Here is a 21,910-nt window from a genome sequence, read left to right on the forward strand (position 1 = left end):
AGAGACACTTGGATTTTATATATAGAGATTAGTTGACTGTTAGAGGGAATAGGCCGGTATCATCTAGCAGTAATAGGCCGGTATAGGACCTTCTTTCTAAGTTTCTTGAATACTGTTTGTTTATCAGAAACCCCAAGCTTTTGTACACAATAAACAACCTTTTTATTCACATAATCCTCGTCTGTGATAAATAAAGCAAGCTGGTTCCAGTTAGCAGTCTGGTGGGTTACAGCTGTGGACCGTTTGTCGTGGGTGCAGCATTCATAGACCGTGAAACGTCCAGGGGTGCTGTGCAGGGATGAAGTGCCCTTGACATAAGTACCGGCACATTTTTTTGTTGTTGTTAAAAAGTGTGACACTTGCTATAACAACTTCATGGTGAGTAACAGCACCTATTTTTCTAGGGGGGGGGGGAGCACTGCTCAAGACTAAGGTATGAAAATGCAAATTGTGCACTGGATGATGCTTTATTTTTCATGATCATGCACTTATGCTAGAAATTACTAGGGAATTTAATTTCTGGGCATCCCTGAGGAGGTGGTCACCACCAAACAACACTAACACATAGCAGAACATTTGGGCCCCACTCCTCAGGCTTCCAACCTCTGACTTACACAGTTTTCAGTCAATGTGATCTCTAAGAAGGTACTGTAGACTGAAGTCCTCTTTACTTTCTGTCTTTTGTCATGGGGACAATTTGCAAGATCAATTCAGGGAACAAAATCCATTACTTGAAGAAATATCTGAGCCATTATGTCTAAACAAGTGGATACTGGCTGAGTGCTGCAATAAATGAACTGACACCAACTGACACCTGGATGATTATATAGCCTGGGGTAACTGATGGGTATTTCAGGCTTCATTACTCTGCTTTTGTAGATGTTTGCAAGCAAATTTGAGGTCAAGAACTTGGATTTCCAACAAACTTCCACCTTTCTTTGGCATTATCTCATTATAGGTCACCTACTTCTCAAAATGCTGTGCTGACACAAAACTGATTAAAATTACTGGAACTTGCTACTCTAGATTGTTAGGAGGACTGCAGGTGTTTTGTATAATTAGGCAACTGTTAACCTAACATGAGTGTTGAAATATTTTATTTAAGGTCATCAAAAGGGAAGAACAGAAATAACCTAATTAAAACTCCTGCTATGACAGAGCACATGCTAGTCCCAGAGATTTCTCATTCAGTAGCTCATTTCACATAAATTATATTGTAATTGTCAATATTTCACTTAGTGAAAGAATTCTGCAGAAAGGATAGTGAAAAAGCAGTTACATAAAACAATGCTTTATTGCTTGCACCATTTTATTGTATGAGTCAGCTACTAGTAAGGTCTTTATGTAAAAATACACCCCCTGTATTGCTGTCTGATCTCCCCATCATCAATTACAGCACCTTGTTATTATGGTGTTGTCGTTTGAGGCATATGTGCCCCGCCCCAATTTATTCTCAGTGACCTACTAGTAGTTGCCAACCACATAAAAGGCATGATGCTATTCCAGTATAAAGTTCAATAGCTAAAAGGATAAAAGGAATGTATGGTGCAGCTGTATTTCAAAAATTCAAATTACACCCAAGCATTTCTGACCATAGGGGCCTGTAATTTTGATTTTATTTGCATTAAAAAGCACCTTCATGGCTGTCACCTTTGTTTGTAGCAAACAGCCCTCCAGCATTCCTCTCCCTGCAAAGGATTTCAACTGTAAAGCTCCCTCAGGTTCTTGCTTTATATTATTTTTTCTTCCATATTTTACACTTCTCAGCTTTAAACGCATCCCTCCATTCCCCCATTTTAACTTATGTGCAGATTCTACTCGGGGCCAGCCAACCCAAGGAGCAAGGTGAGGGTATAAGATTCCATGATAGAGCCTGACTCCCCCCTTGTTCCTGATCGTCATTCACCCCTTCTCTGGCAGGAGCAGGGGCCACCGATTTTGTGCTTCGCCTCAGGTGGCAAAATGCCCCCGAGTCCACAAACCGAGTTAGGACCCCTTGGAGAATGGCTGCCTGACCCGAGCCATGGAGCGCTTGGGCATCGCGAGGACCCTTTATAAAAAACCGCCACGGTGCCACCTCTCCGTAACCCAAACTAAACCTAGAAAGCGGTAGTTGGGCTGTTATTGCTGCGCTGCAAAATTTAAAATAAAGGCGGCGAGAGTGTGCGCGGATCACAGAACTAGTTAGAAACGCGCCGGGAGAACAGCGCAAACCAATTCGGTCTCCTGACTCTCCAGAAGAGCCTTCAAGCGCCCGGGCGTCTCTTTCTGAAGACCCCCAGCATTTGTTCTCACAGGCGTCTAATGAATATTCAGGCACCTCAAGAGCTGTCGCCCCCTAACTCTCTCCCAAGACCCCCCTTCGTGGCGACGCTCGCTACTAACAGTCGCCGCCTCAGCGCCCGCCCCGTCCCTTCCCCGCCTCAGCCACCCCAGAGCCGTTGGCCGCCTCAACTGCCGCGACGCGCGGCTGATTTATTTAAACATTGCGCGCGCTGACGTCACGCGCAGCCCCCCCTCTAACGGGCTTCTCCACGCCCAAATGCTAATTATCCTCCCCCCTCCGACACCGCCGCGCCCAGACCTGCACATGCGCACCTGACTGACGCCCGCTCCCCCTCCCCACCTTTTCTTAAAAAGAGAGAGAGAGGGAGGGGGAAGTGCTCGCGTGCACGCGCCGCCGAGCGAGGCTCAACAGTTCCGTCGGTTTGGTAGGGGGGGGGGCGCGCGCGCGCGCACGAGGCCCTGCTCTCGGCTGGCTGGCTGGCTGCGCGAAGGGGAGCGGAGGCGGCGGCGGCGCCTGCCTCGGAGTGTCTTGGCTGCCCGCGCGGCTTCGGCATCGTCCCACCTTAGGCGGGGGTCGCGGGCGCGTGTGGTGTGGGGGGGAAACTGAGGCAGAGTCATCGAACTGGGCGTCTGAGGAGGACAGGAGAGAGGCCGTGCGGGGCTGGAGGGCGGCGGGGTTTTTTCCCCCCGGCGGCTTTTTGTTTTGACGGCCGCCTTACTTCGTCGCTGCCGCCCGACCCTTGGATGTTATTAAGACACTTGAAGGAAACCACCTCAAGCGCCTCCTTTTTTTTCCCCCCTGAGGGGCTTTTCCCTCCCCATCCAACCAGCGGGGCTACCGCTTTCTTCTTCGAGACTGAAGACAAAGGAGATTTCCCTTCCCTCGGGTGTTTTTGTTTTTTTCTGAAGAAGCCGAAGCCCCTTCAAGATGGGCTGCACTCTGAGCGCCGAGGACAAGGCGGCGGTGGAGAGGAGCAAAATGATCGACAGGAACCTGAGGGAGGATGGCGAGAAGGCGGCCCGGGAAGTCAAGCTGCTGCTCTTGGGTGAGGACGGCGGGAGAGGCTTCTTCTCCTCCTCTCTCGCTTTTGCTGCTCTCTGCCTCTCCCCGCACCCTTGCCAGAAATTGAATTCTCCACGGCAGCATCCGGCAGGAAAGCAATGCGCTGTTCTAGCCCCGTGTGAATGGTCAGTTGCGCGTCAGGTTATGTTCCTACCTCCCCTGCAAGGGCAGTCCCACGCCTGTCTACTCAGAAGTAAGCCTCGCTGAGTTTGGTGGGACTTGCTCTCCAGTAAGTGCTTGCAAGGCTGAAAGGGTTGAGACACTGCATCCTGGAGATCGCACCCTTGGCCTCCTCTTCGCCTGCCGCCTTCCACTTTTTGCCCTGCCAGTTAACAAGTTATCAGCCTCTTGATCTCAGCTGAAAGGTGCAGGGGAAGGAACTGGCCTTCTGAGCATCCTAATTGTGATTGGGGTGGTGGTGGTTAAAGTGTCCGTAAGGTAGAACACCTCTGTGTTGAGGGATCAGTGATGTGTGGTCAGCTGTAAAGGCATTTTCATTTGAACGAAGCCATATTCTCAGGTACCATATTTGTAGCCCTTACTGCAGTATGTCACTTGGGCTCCTATTGTTTGCCTGAATGGTCTGCTTCTGTTGATGGCAGAAGCATAACTACAGGGCTGTGTAGGTGAAATGCTACGTAGTAGCATGAATGCTGCAATTCAGACCTGACTGTGAAAATCCTTTGAACTCAGGTCAGTGGGACTTAGTGTTGAGGAATAGGATGGGAATGTTCATGGGCTTGAGCTGTAAATTTCTTAGAATAGTTGGATGACTGGTGTCAGGAATAAGAAATGGCTTGGGATTGCTAAATGAAAACACCCCTCCCGAAAGTAAACAAGTCCACATACACACTATAGAACTTAAGATAGTTTGGGGTACTGGTGTTAGATGAAAATCACTGTAAACAGTAGTTTACTATACATAATATGTTGTGTTGTTTAGTATGGAAGGAAAATACTTGTGTGCCCCACCACAATTCCAGAAATGTGTATTGCTGCATTAGGTTGTTGCTTATGAAAGTTTATACCAGATAATAAAGCTTGTACTGCTTATTTTTCATACGTATTCCCCTGCCCTGCGCACCATGGATAACACTTGCTGCATTTCAGAGCACTTTCATGCATGTTAGTTTTCCTATATTGATATTGTTTATGTGTTGATAAAAGTGTGTAAATCTGTCATGTGTGATAAATACAAATATATTTATCCTTTATATTGCAAGCCCAATAGCACATCCTATGCTGAAGTGATATCTGTAGTCTAGGAAAATTGTCATTGGCTATTGTGGCCTTTTTAGCCTGATTGACTATGCATTTATGACTACATTTATTCAGAAGTGACTTCAATGGGACTGTCACCTAGGTAGATAAGAACAATGGAAGCCATTGGTCCTTTTAGCTCAATATTGTCAACACTGATAGCATCAACTTCCCGGGTTTTCAGACAGGATTTTTTCTCAGCCCTGCATCAAGATGCCATGCAAGAGATTGGCCGTGGCTCCTTCTGCATGCAAAGCATGTGCTCTACTACTGAGTTACAGCCCCTCCCCTTAGAATAGCATGATCTTCATATTGTATTTACCGAGAAGTGCGCCTCGCTCCTGCATGTGAGTGCATAAGGTTACAGTCTTACCTGGAAGTACATCCCATTGAATTCACTAGAATTGAATAAATATGCATAGGGTTGTTTTGCATATATACATATCTAGAGTATTCATATAGGGTATTCTAAAAGCCGGTCACTTCCCGGTTACAAGGATAGAATAGGAGAGTAATACAAATTAAACAAATAAAAGTCTTAATTTGCACTGCAATTCTTCATTTAACTAAATACTGTTCTGGTTTGCCTATATTTCCATATTTTGACACTTAGGGCCAGATTCAGCTCACCTGGTGCACTTGCAGAAGCCAGTGTAGTGTAAGGACTCCCAGTAGCACAATGGGGTTCCCTCCTTCCCCCCATTCCTTCCTCAAATCTGCTCTGGAGATATAGAACTGCTGCAACAGCACACCAGGGTGGGAGGTTGTTTCATATGGCAAATAGATGCTTGTGCTGATGGAACTCTACCCTTAATTTTGTTAGGCTAGGTATTTAAGTGTGATTACCCACAGTTTGGACAACGAACATAATGATAGGCATTTATATAATGCTTTCATGCATTCAAAACACTTCACATATATTATATTGTTAAGCTAAAAGGTAAAGGACCCTGGATGGTTAAGTCTAGTCGAATTTGACTATGGGGTGCAGCACCTCTCAGCTTTCAGGCCGAGGGAGCCGGTGTTTGTCCACAGACAGCTTTCTGGGTCATGTGGCCAGCATGACCAAATTGCTTCTGGTGCAACGGGACACTGACGGAAGCCAGAGCACTCAGAAACACAGTTTATCTTCCCGCTGCAGTGGTACCTACTTATCTACTCGCGTTGGTATGCTTTTGAACTGCTAGGTTGACAGTTAACCTTTCAACAAACATGTAAATAGGGTTTACCCACAAAATAGTTTACATACTATCTCCACATTGAAGATGGAGGAGGTCTTTGGTTGCATCCAATAGAGTAGTTTGCCTAAGGACATGCCATGAACTAATGGTAGAATTGAGATACAAACTGTGAGTGGGCTGATTTGTGTCTTAGAAACCATGGGTGTGTACTAAAAACAAGCATTATATGGATAGTTGAAGCTTTTCTGTTGACTCTGCCTGTAATTTTGATTTTTTTTTAATGGAAGCAACCTTCCCCCACCCCAGAGGAGCTAGATCACTGGACAGTTTCTTAAACTTTCTGCAAACATAACTGTTGGCATGCCCCGACCCGTCTCCAGTACAGTACTTACCGTATTTTTTGCTCCATAAGACGCACTTTTTTCCTCCTGAAAAGTAAGGGGAAGTACCTGTGCGTCTTATGGAGCGAATGGTGGTCCCTGGAGCTGAATTGCCCAGGGGCCAAAAGCAGATTGTGCTTTTTATTTTACAAAGAGAAAGGGGAGTGTTGAAAGGACCCCCGCTCAGCAGCTGATCAGCAAAGAGATCTGGAGAGAGATAAGAGTCCCGGCTCCCTTTCAGCCCCGCCCTCCTTTGTTGAATGTGCTGCAGAGGGAGGTTGTTTGTTTCCCCAGGACATGTGACTGGCTGATTAGATTATCTGTCTGCAAACAGTAGAAATGGCTCCCTTTCCTTAAGATTTTTTCAGAAATGTGAGTTAAACCCCATAAAAATGGGGCTTTTCCTCTTTGCTTTTCCCCCTTTGCAAAAGGAGCTTTGCTTTTCCCCCTTTGCAAAAAAAGCTGCAAAACCTTTAGCTGATGCTAAAAAAAAAAAACCAGGGCTTTTCCCTTTGCAAAAAAGCTGCAAAACCTTTAGCTGATGCTAAAAAAAAACAAACCAGGGCTTTTCCCTTTGCAAAAAAGCTGCAAAACCTTTAGCTGATCCTTAAAAAAGGCCTTTTGCCTTTGCAAAAACAGCTGCAAAACTTTTAGCTGATCCTTAAAAACAAACAAACAAAACAAAACAAAACAAAACAAAAACACCCAGGGCTTTTAGAGGAGGAAAACCAGAAAAATATTTTTTCCCTTGTTTCCTCCTCTAAAAATGAGGTGCGCCCTATGGTCCGGTGCGTCCAATGGAGCGAAAAATACGGTATGTGATTGTACTGGAAAATGTAGGGACCACCAAGTTTTACAGTGAAGGATATGATTTCTTTGTAATGTGGTGATTCTTAAACTTTATAATAATGTGGACTGTTCTGCTTTGAGTTTTTCTTTATAGGCCATTTTCATTTTTGTTGCTACGGTATGTGCAATGCCGATTGAAAGACTCACAAGCTAAAACTCAGTTCCTTTTGAACTCCTGTAGTAGAGCTGAAGTGAGAGGGTGTCGTGGGTGGGGAAGATATTGCTAAGAACTGGCAGTAGCTAGATATGTATCTCCTATGTATCTTCTAATGTGAATTCCATTGAATTCAGTGGGACTTCTAGGTAACTTGGGCTAGAATTGTTGCCCAAGTTACTCCTGTTTAGTGAAAATCTTTCTGTGCTGAAAAAGGAGTTTGCAATTTTCTTCTATTATTTACACTGCTTAATATGGAGGACAGCAACACAAGAGTGGGCCTTTTCTTTGGTGGCTCCCTGCTTATGGAATAATAATAATACTTTTATTTATACCCCACCCATCTGGTTGGGTTTCCCCAGCCACTCTGGGCGGCTCTCCCCAGGGAGGATCACCTGGTGCCTTTGTTACATATCTTTAGGCCCCAGACAAAAACATTCCTTTTCCAAGCCTTTAGCTAATTAAACAAGCTATGGCCTTTTAAACTATGGGGGGGTATTGTTTTTGTTCGTTACTATGGTTGCATTTTTGTGTTTTTATATTGTAAACTGCCCTGTGATCCTTGGATGAAGGGCGGTATAGAAATTTAACTAATAATAATGGATACCTGAAAGCATACAAGGACTATAGTTTACAAATCATTGTAATAAATTACTGTTGAAAACTGTATGGAATATTATCATGGAAGTCCCTCTCATTCGAAGTATACCAAATCTCATGCTTAACCACATTTCAGAATTAATGTAAATTAGGACCTCAGGCCCAGGGGCCAAATCCATCCCTCCAGGACTCTCTATCTGGCCCTTAGGACACTCAACCCCTTAGCAGCTTTGAGGCGGTCTATACACATTTTCTCATATATGAAGCTTCACCATCTCCCCAGACACATTTTAAAGACAGCCAAACGGCCAAAAACCTGGTTGAAGAGGCTTAAAGATATGTAAGGAGGGTGCCAGGCGAGCTGTGGATGCAAGCAGTTTTACCCTCAAAATGCTTTCCAAAAAAGTCATGTTGAGATACTGGCAGTTTTGCCACCTCCTTCGAGCCAGTCGGTAAAAGACCCCACACTTCCCAGACATAGTGAGGGTGCATACTGCCATACAGTATGCCTTCTTTTTGCCTTCACTGTCACTGGTTAGGCTCAATAATGAGTTCTCACCAGTGTTCGATAGCATTCAACTAGAGTTTTCCTTCACTTGCATGCAAGAAGTTTCCCAGTTTGTTTCATTGCCCTAAGCTCTTGAGTACCGTATATCAAGGAGCCAAGCAGGCTCTATGAAGCTGGAGAGGGCTCTCGGGGCAATGACCCATGGACCTATTTAGGCCCAAATAAAAAAGACCAAAGGAAGAAACTTGCCCCCTCAAAGGACCCCACCCTACAAAGCTAATAAATCCCCTGCCCCAAACCTGGAAAACTCTATTTTAAAATATCAGGAGGAGCAGTGGGTCTCAGTCAAACTTTATGTATATTACACAGGAGTACTCTATGTAATAGGGTACTGTACTAATAGCACTCCTTTCTAATGTGAATTACTTGGGGATGTTAGTTTCTGATTTAATTTAAAACACGCAAATATGTGGCCACAGAATCATGGTTTAGTTGTTTTAGGCACAATTTAACAGGAGCTAAGGTTCTTCTTTTCTCAGTTGCAACACTGATGTGATTTTTCAGTGATTCCACCTCCGACCCACAATACTCATTTTCCATTAAATAGGCCCATATGTTTGTTTGCAGACTTCTGAAAAGACAAATGTGTTCAATGTAAATGTAAACTGGTTTCTAGGTAACAGAATGAGTTCAAATTGAAGCGAACAGCGACACAAGTACAGTAAAATAATTCAGACTTGAAAATATATTTGTTAAGTCAACCAGTAACTTCTCTTTCTTGTTAAATCATCTGTCTGTATATTGATTTAATTAAGGACAATAGGGCACTAGGTTAGTATGTCATTGGATATGGCTACAGAAGGATCCAACCAAAATCTGTTGGCAAAGTTAATATAACAAAAAGATCTATGGAAATGTGTGGGTTATTAAATGCCAAAGGTCCCAAAAGTGAGTTGAAAGAGATATGGATGAAATATGTGGCAGATAATGCTGAAATTGGAATAGAATGGGGCTTATATTTGATTTTTGAGATAGTCTGAATAAATTGGGGTAGTAAAATTGTTGCCAGATTTTTATTTTTATTTAAAGCAAAGATTCTAAAAAGGAATGAGAGACAGTGGCGGAGCTTCATGCTCTGGCACTGGGGGGGGGGGCGGAGAGCAGGTGGGGGCGTGGCATGATGTGCATCCGGGGGGCTTGGCGTGCCGCCCATAGGGGTGGGGCGCCCAGCGCGGGCGGGGAAAGCAACTGCAATGGCACCCCACCTGGATTGCGCTGCTGGGGGCGGAGCACTCCCCCCCCACTCCTCTTCCTCTGCCAGTGATGAGAGAAACAATATTTCTGCATGAAATTACATAAAATTAAAAAGACAGTATGATCTTGAATAACAATAATAGGAAGCCATTTTATGCTTTCTTTTGTGGTTTGAAATGAGTAGTGTACTTGATATTTTGGTATGTGGCTGGATGGTCTTCCTAGAGATGAAATGAAGCTGTATCAACTTTTTTTAAATTTTGTGATACTACATTAATCTATCGTCTCCCACTAATTTTTATCTTAATGTTACAGCTATAGAGACTTGTTTTGTTTTTGATAATTCACATTTCAAAAAACCATGATTTTTGATCTTGGCTTATTAGGAAGCAACTTTAACCATCATTATTTAATCCAAAGAATCCTGGGATCTGTAGTTTGTTAAGGGTGCTGAGAGTTGTTAGGAGACCCCTATTCCCCTGTCACAGCTACAGTTTCCAGAGAAATTTAACGAGTCCTCCTTCCTAGGGAACTCGGGGGATTAGAGCTCTTTAAGGGTATCCCCCACATACACTTGATACTGAAATCTGCTACATTTATCTTTGATTTACTAGAAATTTACCTGGTAAGCCAGGATGGAAAAATGTGATGTAATTATCATCCGAGTGAATTTGAATATAGCCGCATATTTTTTCTTAAGTGGTGAAGTAGTTCATGGGAAAAACCTGGTGTGGACAGACTTAAGGCTTGCAGTGTTTTCTGTTTTGTTTAGTGGAACCATCTCCATCAAATGGTGCTTAGGTACAAAATACTGGTTTCACCCCAGGCTTAATCAGTAGCCCGGAGTAGCCAATGTGGTGCCCCCCCCCCCGATGTTGGGCTGCCATAATTCCCTGGCAGAATGGCCAACAACAAGTATGATAGTCCAACAACATTTGGAGAATATCACTTTGTCTGTCCCTGAGTAGCCTGATTTTGGAAGGCTGTCTCTGGTTTAGAAGCAAGCATCAGACTTTTGTATCTTCCTCCTGTTGGGCTGCTCTCCTGTCAATTACCTGATGTCATCATGGATGACCCAGCTTCAAAGGAAAGAAGCAGGAGTGCGCTCCAAGTTTTTAATGTGATTTCATCAGTAAGATGCATTCATGAGAAGGGAGCATAATTGGAATCCATAGAGTTATATTTGTTTTTATTCAGTTTCTTACCTGTGCTTTACTGCAAGGTCCCAGGGTGGGTTAGAACAATTGTTTACCTCTTTTGTTCAAATTCATGAAATCTCAGAATTGATAGTTAGATCTCTTAGTTTTATAAATCATTAATTTAGTTTAAATTTACTGAACAACTTTAAAGTACTAAAATACTTCTCTCCAACAACTTTAACATATATTGCAATAGTAGTGTGTGGATGTTCACATGTAAATATTGTAGCAATACAATTGTTTCTTATGTCTGTTCAGGCAGTGACTGTAACTTGGTAATAGAACATACGTTTTGCATGAAGAAGATCCCAGCTTCAGTTTCTGGTGTCTCCAGGAAAGAGTCAATTGGAAATATTGGAGAGCTTGCTACTGAGCAAGATGGAGCCACGGTCTTTGCTCAGTATAAGGCAGCTTCCTAGAATTACGGTATATGAAGCTTGCCTTGTTCCCAGTAGTTTACCTACCTCAATGCTTCTCTGGTGGCAAGCAGCCAGTCACCTCTAGCCTGTATGATGGTGATAGCCTCTTGTTTTGTGTTCATTCTTTGGAATTTTGAATTATCCTAGCTCTTGAGTTATATTCCTGACTCACACCCACGTTGGAATATTATCTTCTAGGAAGTAATTTGCAACTAATCGGATTATGGTGTAAATGTGAAAAGAAACTATTAATAACCATAATAATGTGTGGTGGGGTGTGTGGAGAGAGATTGCCAATAGGTTCAACCTTGTTGTTTTAATGGCAGAGGTGTGAACATCATTATTTCCATTAATAGCAAACTCCAGTGTGTTGAGTGCTGAGTCGAGGAATCAGAATAGGTTCACTGACAAGAGGGAGGTATCAACAGGCTCAGGAACCCTGAGACAGGCAGATGTTACAGTAATTTAAAAAATCCTAAAAGGGCTACTCAACTCCAAACAATATAATAAACAGTACTTGATAGCATCAAGGAACCATGCAAGGTTGAGCCTCAGTTGGAACAGAGATATGGGAAACGGGGAGTTGAGGGGAGAGTGAATTGGCCTCTTGCAGATTTCTGAAGGAAGGGTATGACCAGATGACATGTTTAACAGGAGTGTTCCTGGGGATACACTTCTAGTATTTGTACAGATTCCACTTGTTTTTCCTAATGATGATGAAATAATTGTTAATATAAGTAATTGAAACTGCCAAATGTACAGAAAAGGGCATTTTAAAATGTTCCACATATAAAATGTTGTAAAACACATTTATATTAAAAATAATATAATAGAACAGAATTCAAACTTCCTACAATCAGTTTCACACTGAATTCCAAGCATTGCAATGTAAGGTGTACTGGCAAGGCCTGCTTAGGCCTCATGCATGAATTGAGACACCAACATAGAATGTGCTCCATAGTTGCCTATAGCTGGGCTTTGCAAGTGAAGATCAGTAGTGGTAGACAAACTATTTTGGTTTTTTTAAAGGAATGTGGACTATTTCTGATATTTTGTTTGCACAACTTCTCAACTTCAGTGGAAATAAAGCTTGAAAAGTGCTGATATATGGAATGAGCAACAGGCTTTTGGTTAACAATGTTTTGGGTACTGTTTTTCATAGGAGCTGGTGAATCAGGAAAAAGCACAATTGTCAAACAAATGAAGTAAGTATGTTTTAGGAGTGAAAACAAAGTTAATAGATGACTTTTAGTTAAAACAAAGACTGATTTTTCTTTCTTTTTTAGGATTATCCATGAAGCTGGTTATTCAGAAGAAGAATGTAAACAGTACAAAGCTGTTGTCTACAGTAATACAATTCAATCCATTATCGCTATCATTAGAGCAATGGGGAGGTTGAAGATAGATTTTGGGGATTCTGCCAGAGCTGTAAGCATTGATGTACTCCTTAATGTTCACTTTCATTGCTGTACTGTACTTCTGAAATCCATGTGAAATAGTTAATATTTTTCTTTCAACACATCTCTGACTGGACAACAAGGAGTCAGCTTGCAAAATAGGGCAAGTTTTCATATCCCAAAATCTTGGCTTGGGTGAAAGAAGTAAAATACTAGATGAAAATAAAGTCAGTTAATTTCAAGACCTGTGGAAAATTTAAGGCAAGACAAACCTGTCCCCCTTCATGCCTAAACAAGGTGGAAGAAGCCTGTTAGATGCCATTAGAGTACATCTCCTATCATCTGTGACTCTTGACCATGATTGCTGGGGCTTATGGGAGTCCAATAACACCTGCTAGGTCACAGGTTCCGTACCCCTGCTCGAAAGTCAACTTGTATCAGATGGTTGTATAAAGCTTTCAAGAAGTAGTATGTTAAATAATTTGACTGCATTAACAGAAGTGTGATGTCCAGATCAAGGAAAGCAATAGTACCACTCTATTCTGCCTTGGTCAGACCACACCTGGAATACAGTGTCCAATTTTGGGCACCACAATTTAAGAAGGATTTTGACAAGCTGGAACGTGTGCAGAAGAGCGCAACCAAGATGATCAAGGTCTGGAAACCAAGCGTTAGGAGGAATGGTTGAAGGAACTGGGTTTGTTCAGGCTGGAAAAGAGGGACTCAGAGGAGATAGGATGGCCATCTTCAAATATCTCAAAGGTTGTCACATGGAAGATGGAACAAGCTTGTTTTCTCTTACTCGGGGGGGGGGCCTTCAAGTTACAAGGAAGGAGATTCCGACTAAACATCAGAAATAATTTTCTGATAGTAAGAAACGTTCAACAGTGGAACAGACTCCATGGACTCTCCTTCCTTGGAGGTTTTTAAGCAGAGGCTAGATGGCCCTCTGTCATGGATGCTTTATCTGAGATTCCTGCATTGCAGGGGGTTGGACTAGATGACCCTTGGGGTCCCTTCCAACTACAATTCTATGACATTTTGGAAGTCCCCATTTTCTTTAAAAAAAAGCTTTCTTGTAATTCAGACCTTGATGTTTTTTGTTTAATTTTATTTATGTGAATTGATTGTCAACTTTGTAGCAAGGTAAATAGCTGTTTTGCTATTACGACAGTTTGAAAGCTGAATAGAGTTTCTGGGAGCCTTCACAGTTTTTCTTTCTTTTTTAACAGGATGATGCTCGTCAACTCTTCGTTCTCGCTGGATCAGCAGAGGAAGGCTTTATGACAGCAGAACTTGCTGGAGTTATCAAGAGACTGTGGAGAGACAGTGGTGTTCAAGTTTGTTTCAACAGATCAAGAGAGTATCAGCTTAATGACTCAGCAGCATAGTAAGCTTAAAACAAGGACCAGCGTTGCTGTGATGGCACAGTTGCCAAATTCATTTTGCTGCTGAAAAGAGAGGCAGCAAGCAAGGGATACAAGTGAGGGACTCTTTAAAAAAAGTCCAAAGAGACTTTGAGATGAGCACATTCTTATCACTATATTTCTGATTAAATCTCTAAACTAGCTGAGCAAAGTATAGCAATATTTTTTTATTTCCAGTATAGTAGTGGTGTTTTTTTAAAAAAAGATGTTGCCAAATAGATGAAATACATTTAAAATGAATAGTACTGTCAGTCTATGATGAATTGCTGTCAACTTTGCCAGGATAGAAATAATCACAATGTTCTGAAGTTGTCATTTTATACATATATGCATAGGATAATACAGTATTCAACATCATTTATACTCGGAGTAGACCCATTGATAATGTTAAATAACTCCAATACATATTCATTTACACAAACACACACACACGTACACGTGTATGTAATATAAGATAACAAAATCCATAGGTTATATTTACTAACAAAATGGCTACACCTGGATAGTTGAGTCAGATTAACCTGGCAAGGTGGTAAAATAAACATAACCTTGCTTTTAATCTACTATTCCATACTACACATATTCTACAAACTTAATAATGGGAATGGTATTTCTTGCCATCTCCACGTGCTTTTAGATAAGCCAGAATGTGTATGAAATCAGCCTTATTTTTCCCAACGGGTTTTTACATGTAGAATCATCCTTAGATTTAATTAATTGGTAAATCAACATTTAGTTTAATTTCCTGTTAGCATTTCATCTAACATATTTGTTCCTTCTGAGGTTATAATCGCTATCCTACCAATTGTACCTAAAAGTGAATCCCACTGATGTTGGTGGGACTTCCTCTGAAGAAAGTGAACATATATATGAATGTAACCTTATAGCTCAATTCTATATCTGTCCAGAAGCAAACCCTACTAGGTTTGGTGGGGCTTACCACCAAGTGTGTGTAAGATGACAGTTTTAGGTTGTGTGCATTCTGTGCATTCTTACTTGGAGGAAACCCCACTGACTACAGTGGGACTTGTCCCTAAGTACACATGCATAGGATTTTACTGCGAGTGTTGACTTTATTTATTTGTTAAATTATGTTTTTAAATCACTTCTGAAAAGGTAAAAAGTCTGCTTGTATTACCTAAATGTGTCAGGTGGTGTAGAATAGAGTTATTCGAAACTGCTCATAATTTATATGTACCCTACCAATACCTGAGTAGCATGAATTTGGTATTTACTGTCCATGCCATTTGTTTTAAATTGCATGTTATGTTTAAGTATCAAACTGCTGATTTTTATTTTTATTTTATACATTTAAATAAATACTTCTAGCTACTTGAATGACTTGGACAGGATAGCCCAGACTAGCTATATACCAACACAGCAGGATGTCCTCAGGACTAGAGTGAAAACCACAGGAATAGTGGAAACTCATTTTACTTTCAAGGATCTCCATTTTAAGTGAGTAGTCTCAGGAAATATGATATGTATATATTTTGTGTAAATATTTTGTATAAAATGTCAATATTTTCAAAGAGTAAAAGCTACTTGCATTTTACAAATGCAAGTAGCTTTTACTCTTTCCTGGTGTCAATTTGAAAAATTCTACTATCTGTTCTGAGGCATTCTAAAGCAAGCAAATAGTGGAAACTCATATATATTAACAGTTCTCTTTTCCAAGTATTGTTCAGGGCTTCTTCTAATTCCTGCTTTCTTTGCTGGATATTCTTAACATGCCGTTTTTCAGTTTGCTCTTCATAACTTATAATTCTTCTTTACCTCCAAAAAAACCAATGAATGCATGAATCTTGTAATTTTCATATTCATTTTGTCCTTGCTGCTCTGCAGGAGGAGGAGGGGTGGGTTACATTAGATAATTTACTTAGCAATATAAAGCAATCTGAAAAAAAATTCATTGCATTTGATTGTGATAGAATAAGAGGGCACTAAGCTGCACAGCACATCAGTTACACAACTAACTTTCCACCCCATTTCCCAGTGATTGGTTCCAGAGTCCCTTCCGTCTCTCTTTCCTGGTGTTAACATCTGAGGAAGAGAGGCAAGGACATATGTAATTGTCAGGTAAGATTAGAAAACTGCAGGCAAATATAGTGCTGCCCAGTAGGCAAGTATCTGTAGCATTACTCTTCGGCTCTTATTCTAAAATGTGGATTTATTGATAATCTGCATTAATGAGCATAGAAACCTGTAATTAAAATGTTACCTGGTTAAATTTTGCTCCCACATAACAGTGTTTGGAGGCAAATTTGGAGCCTAAAATTGCAATAGCCTACATCTTCAGCTACATTTGACCCTATCAGAAGAATCATTCTTGAATTTGGGGGGAAATCCCGTTTTAAAATAATCATTCACATTTTTTCCTTTTTTTCCAGGATGTTTGATGTTGGGGGCCAAAGATCAGAACGGAAAAAATGGATTCACTGCTTTGAGGGAGTCACAGCCATAATTTTTTGTGTTGCACTGAGTGATTATGATTTGGTCCTTGCTGAAGATGAGGAAATGGCAAGTAAACCCACTTTGAAACAAGGAACATTAGGTAGGCCAGGCCCACCCAAGTTAGAACAGCTCTTTGTGTTACACAGTAGTCCTAGGTCCCCTTCTGACAAATGACAGCAACATGAGGTCTGTTACAGCATATGAGCTTCCTGTGCCACTTTTATAACACGGGACATTTTAGGTTGTCTATACAGACTCGACAATGTCAGCACTGCTCAGTTTCCTTTGCATGAAAAAGGCATGTAATGGGCTCTTCCTATATTTTCTGGATCTTCCAAAACTATTGTGTGCTGCAGAAGCAAGAGCACACAGCATCAGCTCTTACCCCACCAAAGTTAACTGTGGAATACAGGAAGGAGCCCCTGTATTCTTTGAAGCTTCTAAATTAAATACTGTCCTGTTATTTATAATCATTAGATAGGCAATGTGAGTGGGGTAATCACCATGTCTAAGCAGATCGTGGTTTATAGATTTTGTGAACTGGTAATGCAACCTTTTCCTGAGCCAGGTCCCACTGAAAGCAAAATGTACAAGTCTCCAGGAATATAGAAAAAAAGTGATCACTGTAAATTAATGTCTCTTTATTCATCCAGAGTTAGGCAGTTTGAAAGCCCATTTAATTCCAATAGGAGAATTAAACATATAAATGGAATTTCAAAGTGTTTAGCTTTGGATTGATGGAGGCCGTTGCTTGAAACAAATAATCAACCATTAGAAATTACTATTTTGCCCTTCTTCGCCTAATCCATTGTCCTCCTGGAGAGTTCAGTAATTTGGAAAATGTCCTGACACTCAAGCTTCAAAAAAACCAATATGTAGGCTTTTGGGGTTTCATTGGGTTAAACTTATATATCATATATTTCCATTGCAGAATAGGATGCATGAAAGCATGAAATTATTTGACAGTATCTGCAACAATAAATGGTTTACAGACACTTCCATTATCCTCTTCTTAAATAAGAAGGATCTTTTTGAAGAAAAAATCAAAAGGAGTCCCCTCACTATTTGCTACCCAGAATATCCAGGTATTTACCATTTTATTTCCAAAAGAAACAAAAACTGAAATAGAGAAAAGAATGTATTGATCTGATACCTCAGGTTATAACAGTTGAGAAAACCATACTTGTAAATAAGTACCAGATTACTGTAAGTCAGAGACTTTCAGTGTGCAGCTCATGTAGCCCACTCTAACCCTTTACAAAACGTAGTGTAGTATTCTAATAGTATTGTTTTGCTGTCTGATTAAATGAGAATATTATCTGCAGTTTGTAGAATCAATGTTTGAAAATTTGATTTGTGTGTAAGCCTGAGGGCAAAGACTGCATTGTTTTTTTATTTGTTCAGTATCCAGAAAACTAGATGCTTCAAAATAATAATAATGAACCAAATTCTTATATGAAAAGCAGTGCTTATCAAACTTTTTCATGGAATTCTATCTCTCTTTAGCAGCTCATCAGGGACTCCTTAGTGAGGAGAAAAGTAATAATGCCAGATTTATACTTTAGTGCACAGCTGAAAGGAAGTATAGACTTTATTATTGTGTATACTTTCAATTAGGGATGCAGGTGGCGCTGTGGGTTAAACCACAGAGCCTAGGGCTTGCCGTTCAGGAGGTTGGCTGTTCAAATCCATGCGATGGGGTGAGCTCCCGTTTTTGGTCCCTGCTCCTGCCAACCTAGCAGTTCAAAAGCACAACAAAGTGCAAGTAGATAAATAGGTACTGCTCTGGCGGGAAGGTAAACGGCGTTTCCGTGCACTGCTCTGGTTTGCCGCTTAGTCATGCTGGCCACATGACCAGGAAGCTGTACTCCGGCTCCCTCGGCCAGTAAAGCGAGATGAGCACCGCAACCCCAGAGTCGTCCGCAACTGGACCTAACGGTCAGGGGTCCCTTTAGCTTTATATTTATACTTTCAATTAAGGCAGAGCAGTGGTAAGCCCAGGAATCCTGTTGCGGTGCCCAATCAAAAACTATCTGAACTATAGACCATGACTCAGAATTCTTTGCAACATGCAGGAGCTTCATGGTATCAACTTGGGGGGGGGGGGGTGTTAAGCGCCAAAAGAGATGAAATGGGAAGTTTCTGTGACAGTAGAATGATTGAAAAATAATGTGAACAAGTGTGGCAAGGAAGGTTACTTTGTACATTACTTAGCAGGAAGGCAATATACAAATTTTATAAACAAGCTAAGTTTATAATGACTGTTTATAAATCTGGAAGGTTTGTTTTCAGCATGTGATGCGGAAATTTGCCTGCCACAGCAACATCTCAGATAATCCAAATTTATTCAGGCTAAGTCTTCACTACCAAATTCTTATTTCAGAGTTCTGATCTACCTATGACAAAAAAATCTGCAGTGATATAATTCATGTAGATCTCTTCAAGCATTCTTCTTTTTGCCTATTTCAAATGACATGATATCTCACTTTAGAAGTTTTAAGACAAAGTCTATGATTCAGTGAGAACTTTATGTTCTGAAAAATGCTATGCCTGATAAGGATAAGTGTAAAAATTTAGGCAATAATCCTAATACGCACCATTGAACACGAGAGTGGCTTATTTCTGAGTGAATAGGATTGCACCTTAGATCTGCTGGAGTTTATTTGTTTTACATGTTAATCACTCTGAATGGTTTTAGGGATGGCTAACATTTTTAGAGCCAAGGGTTTGACCCTTCAGGGGCCACATACCTCCAGTGGGTATGGCCACCACATGCTCTCACAAACACCCACACAGCCCACCCCTCGGCAGGGAGGGCAGTTATTGCCCCACCTTGCTCATCAAATGATTGATAGGATGATCAGGGAAGAAGTGATTGGGCTGAGAAGTTTAAACTTACCCATCCACAACAACAGCATGTCCGCTTTAATTTTTTGTTTATTTTTACTACTGAAATCAGCAGGGTTTGATGCAGGCCCCAGCCCAGGGATTAGTCACCCCTGGTATGTATTAAGCATTCTAGAAAAAAATTAAATTATAATTTTTCTACTATTTACTATGCATAAGTAAAAACAAAGTGTGACATCCTGGGATTGACCACCTATTAGTGAAATGGACTTCTGCTGTCAGAACCAGAATGTCCCTTCCTCTTCCTGTAGCCCCTCACACAAACAACCCCAAATGTTCACTGGAGGGTTGAGAGATCATCTAGAGCAGATTTGGGGAGACGAAGAAGAAAGTAGGGGGCTGCATTGTGCATTCAGAAGTCTATATGCACAGTAATGGATTCCCCCCCCCCCGAGTTCTTTAGCTCCTTTAAAAACTAACAAGACTACTATGACATTGCTTTTGTAAACTAAAGCCCACTTCCTTGGCTGCAGGAAGTATTTTTGTTGGTTTGTTCCTGTTTTTATCATGTATTTGTGCTTTTTTATGTTGTGAACCACCCTGAGATCTGTGGATGAAGGACAGTATAGATATTTAATAAATAAATCTTAATCTATTCATATTAGAAGACACACATACAAAAAGAGAGAAAGAGAGGGAAAACATTGGGTCAGGTGTCATGAAATAGAAAATTACATGCATACAATTCAATTGAAAATTAAATGTATGCAAAATAAGCTCAGTGACAATGTCAGTATTTTGTTGACAACGGTGATCTTAACATTGCTAAATTACTGTTGTGGGATAGAAAATAATCATCTTAGTTCAACATTCTAGTTGAGTTCTAATTCTGCAATTTCATCCTATAGTCTCTTTTGGAAATGTGTTTGCTGTAGAATTGCCACGTTTGAAGATTGAAATGTTTCCCCATTAGTTTCTGAATGTTGCCCTTTCTAATGTAAAGAGAGATCTGTTTGCCATATAAAAAGAGTATTCTTGATAGGTATTACGGTAGCTTAAATCACATTAGAAGACTGAGCATTAAATTAAACTTTGAAGTTACTAGAGGTGATGTTACTAGTTCCTTAATGGTGTTACCTGAGCAGGTATAAAGATGATCCTTCAAATAAGACAGATCAAAATTAGTCAATCTTTCAGTTATTGTCCCTGTTGTTATAAAGTATGTGCTACAATCTTCTGTTTTAGAATTTTGTTGTGCATTTCATCTTTTTTTTAGGATCAAATACATATGAAGAGGCAGCTGCATATATCCAGTGTCAATTTGAGGACCTGAACAAAAGAAAAGACACAAAGGAAATTTATACTCACTTCACATGTGCTACAGATACTAAGAATGTTCAGTTTGTCTTTGATGCTGTAACTGATGTTATCATAAAGAATAACCTAAAAGACTGTGGTTTGTTCTAAACATTAATATCAAATTGTACTTTTTTTTGCATTAACCAAATGAGTCACAACTTCATTTTTTTAGACCATAAATATTTTTATGAGTGATACCTAAGTCATACTCAAACTAGACACTCTGAAATTATTGGACTTAAATTTATTGATTTCAACAAGTCTACTCTGAGAATGACCAACATTGGCTACCACCCTATGTTTTTGTTTATGTTTCTGATTTTCCTAGTCTTGATTAGGTTGAAACATAAAATTCAAATCTACAGGTTTATGTGGTAACATGAAAAAGCATTGGCCAGACCAATATTGTACTAGCTTATTTAAACAGTTTTATTTATGTTTGTTGTATAGATTTAAATAGTGTTGAATAACAATCAACACATGATGATTGTCTGTTTATGTGTGACTGTGTGTTGTTTATGTAAACACTGAACAAATATTTTAACGCATCCCGTAGAATTTTCATGTTTTAAGGACTGCTTTTTCTGTAGGAGAAAATGTTTTTCCTTTTAGATTTTTCATTATTCAAACAAATATTTTTAAAAAACAAACAAACCCTTAATTTTCCATATAATACACGTGACATAGTTGTTCTTAGATTTTATTTATGCCCCTGTAATTAGCAGAGTAGGCTTTTTCTTGATTATAGGATCCTTTACACTTGCTCAGGATTAAATAAGAAATGCCCCAGTGGATTTCCCTGAGTTATTTTCTCCCAAACTTTTAGAGAACCACTTTTGAACATTTCAGATTTACAGCAAACAAGCCATTCTTGCATATTTCTATGCCAAATGTTTTAACAGTTAGAAGTTAGAAGAGAATTCTTGCTGTGATTCAGCATGTAGAATCATGATCCTCAGAAAGTACATGACCAAGGCATTCTAGATTTCCTTCTGTCATAGCTAAATCAATAGCATTTCCCTAGATGGAAGCATATTTTTTTACTTGTTTTATATTTTATTGGTTGATTTTAGCTTGTGTGTCTCGTGAGACATGATAAAAGAAAAAGTATTTGAATTAAAATCAAGGAGTTGTGTTCAACCAAGTCTTACTCAGAGAAGACTCACTAAATTGAATGAACCTAAGATAGTCATGTTTATTAACTTCACTCTGAGTAGTCTGAGTAGAATATCCAGTGTATACCATCCAAGGGATGGAAATGAAGATTTTAAGC

At 40.4% G+C, this 21,910-nt stretch overlaps 1 protein-coding gene across 4 annotated transcripts; it reads left to right on the forward strand.

Moving 5' to 3' along the window:
* The first annotated feature begins 3,160 nt into the window (after window positions 1-3,160).
* Window positions 3,161-21,426, forward strand: GNAI1 (G protein subunit alpha i1). Of its 4 annotated transcripts, none has more exons than XM_033161775.1 (9): window positions 3,250-3,332; window positions 4,794-4,900; window positions 12,313-12,358; window positions 12,440-12,581; window positions 13,783-13,940; window positions 15,307-15,435; window positions 16,368-16,497; window positions 17,363-17,516; window positions 20,555-21,426. In XM_033161775.1, the coding sequence occupies exons 2-9, from the start codon at window positions 4,828-4,830 to the stop codon at window positions 20,743-20,745; spliced, it is 1,023 nt and encodes a 340-aa protein (XP_033017666.1). In that variant the 5' UTR covers window positions 3,250-3,332; window positions 4,794-4,827; the 3' UTR covers window positions 20,746-21,426. The 4 variants fall into 4 exon arrangements, with proteins under 4 accessions (XP_033017665.1, XP_033017666.1, XP_033017667.1 ...); XM_033161773.1 differs by lacking the exon at window positions 3,250-3,332 and adding an exon at window positions 4,481-4,712; XM_033161774.1 differs by lacking the exon at window positions 4,794-4,900 and having other exon boundaries at window positions 3,161-3,332; window positions 12,316-12,358.
* The last annotated feature ends 484 nt before the right edge of the window (window positions 21,427-21,910 follow it).

The sequence above is a fragment of the Lacerta agilis genome, chromosome 10 (genome assembly GCF_009819535.1).
Source record: "Lacerta agilis isolate rLacAgi1 chromosome 10, rLacAgi1.pri, whole genome shotgun sequence".
In the NCBI taxonomy this organism is placed as follows: Eukaryota; Metazoa; Chordata; class Lepidosauria; order Squamata; family Lacertidae; genus Lacerta; species Lacerta agilis.

Coding starts and splice junctions, on each gene's coding strand:
- GNAI1 (XM_033161773.1), top strand. Junction 4,901..12,312: donor TGAGTTACAGCCCCTCCCCT/TAGAATAGCATG, acceptor TACTGTTTTTCA/TAGGAGCTGGTGAATCAGGA. Junction 13,941..15,306: donor CTTAATGACTCAGCAGCATA/GTAAGCTTAAAA, acceptor AAATACTTCTAG/CTACTTGAATGACTTGGACA.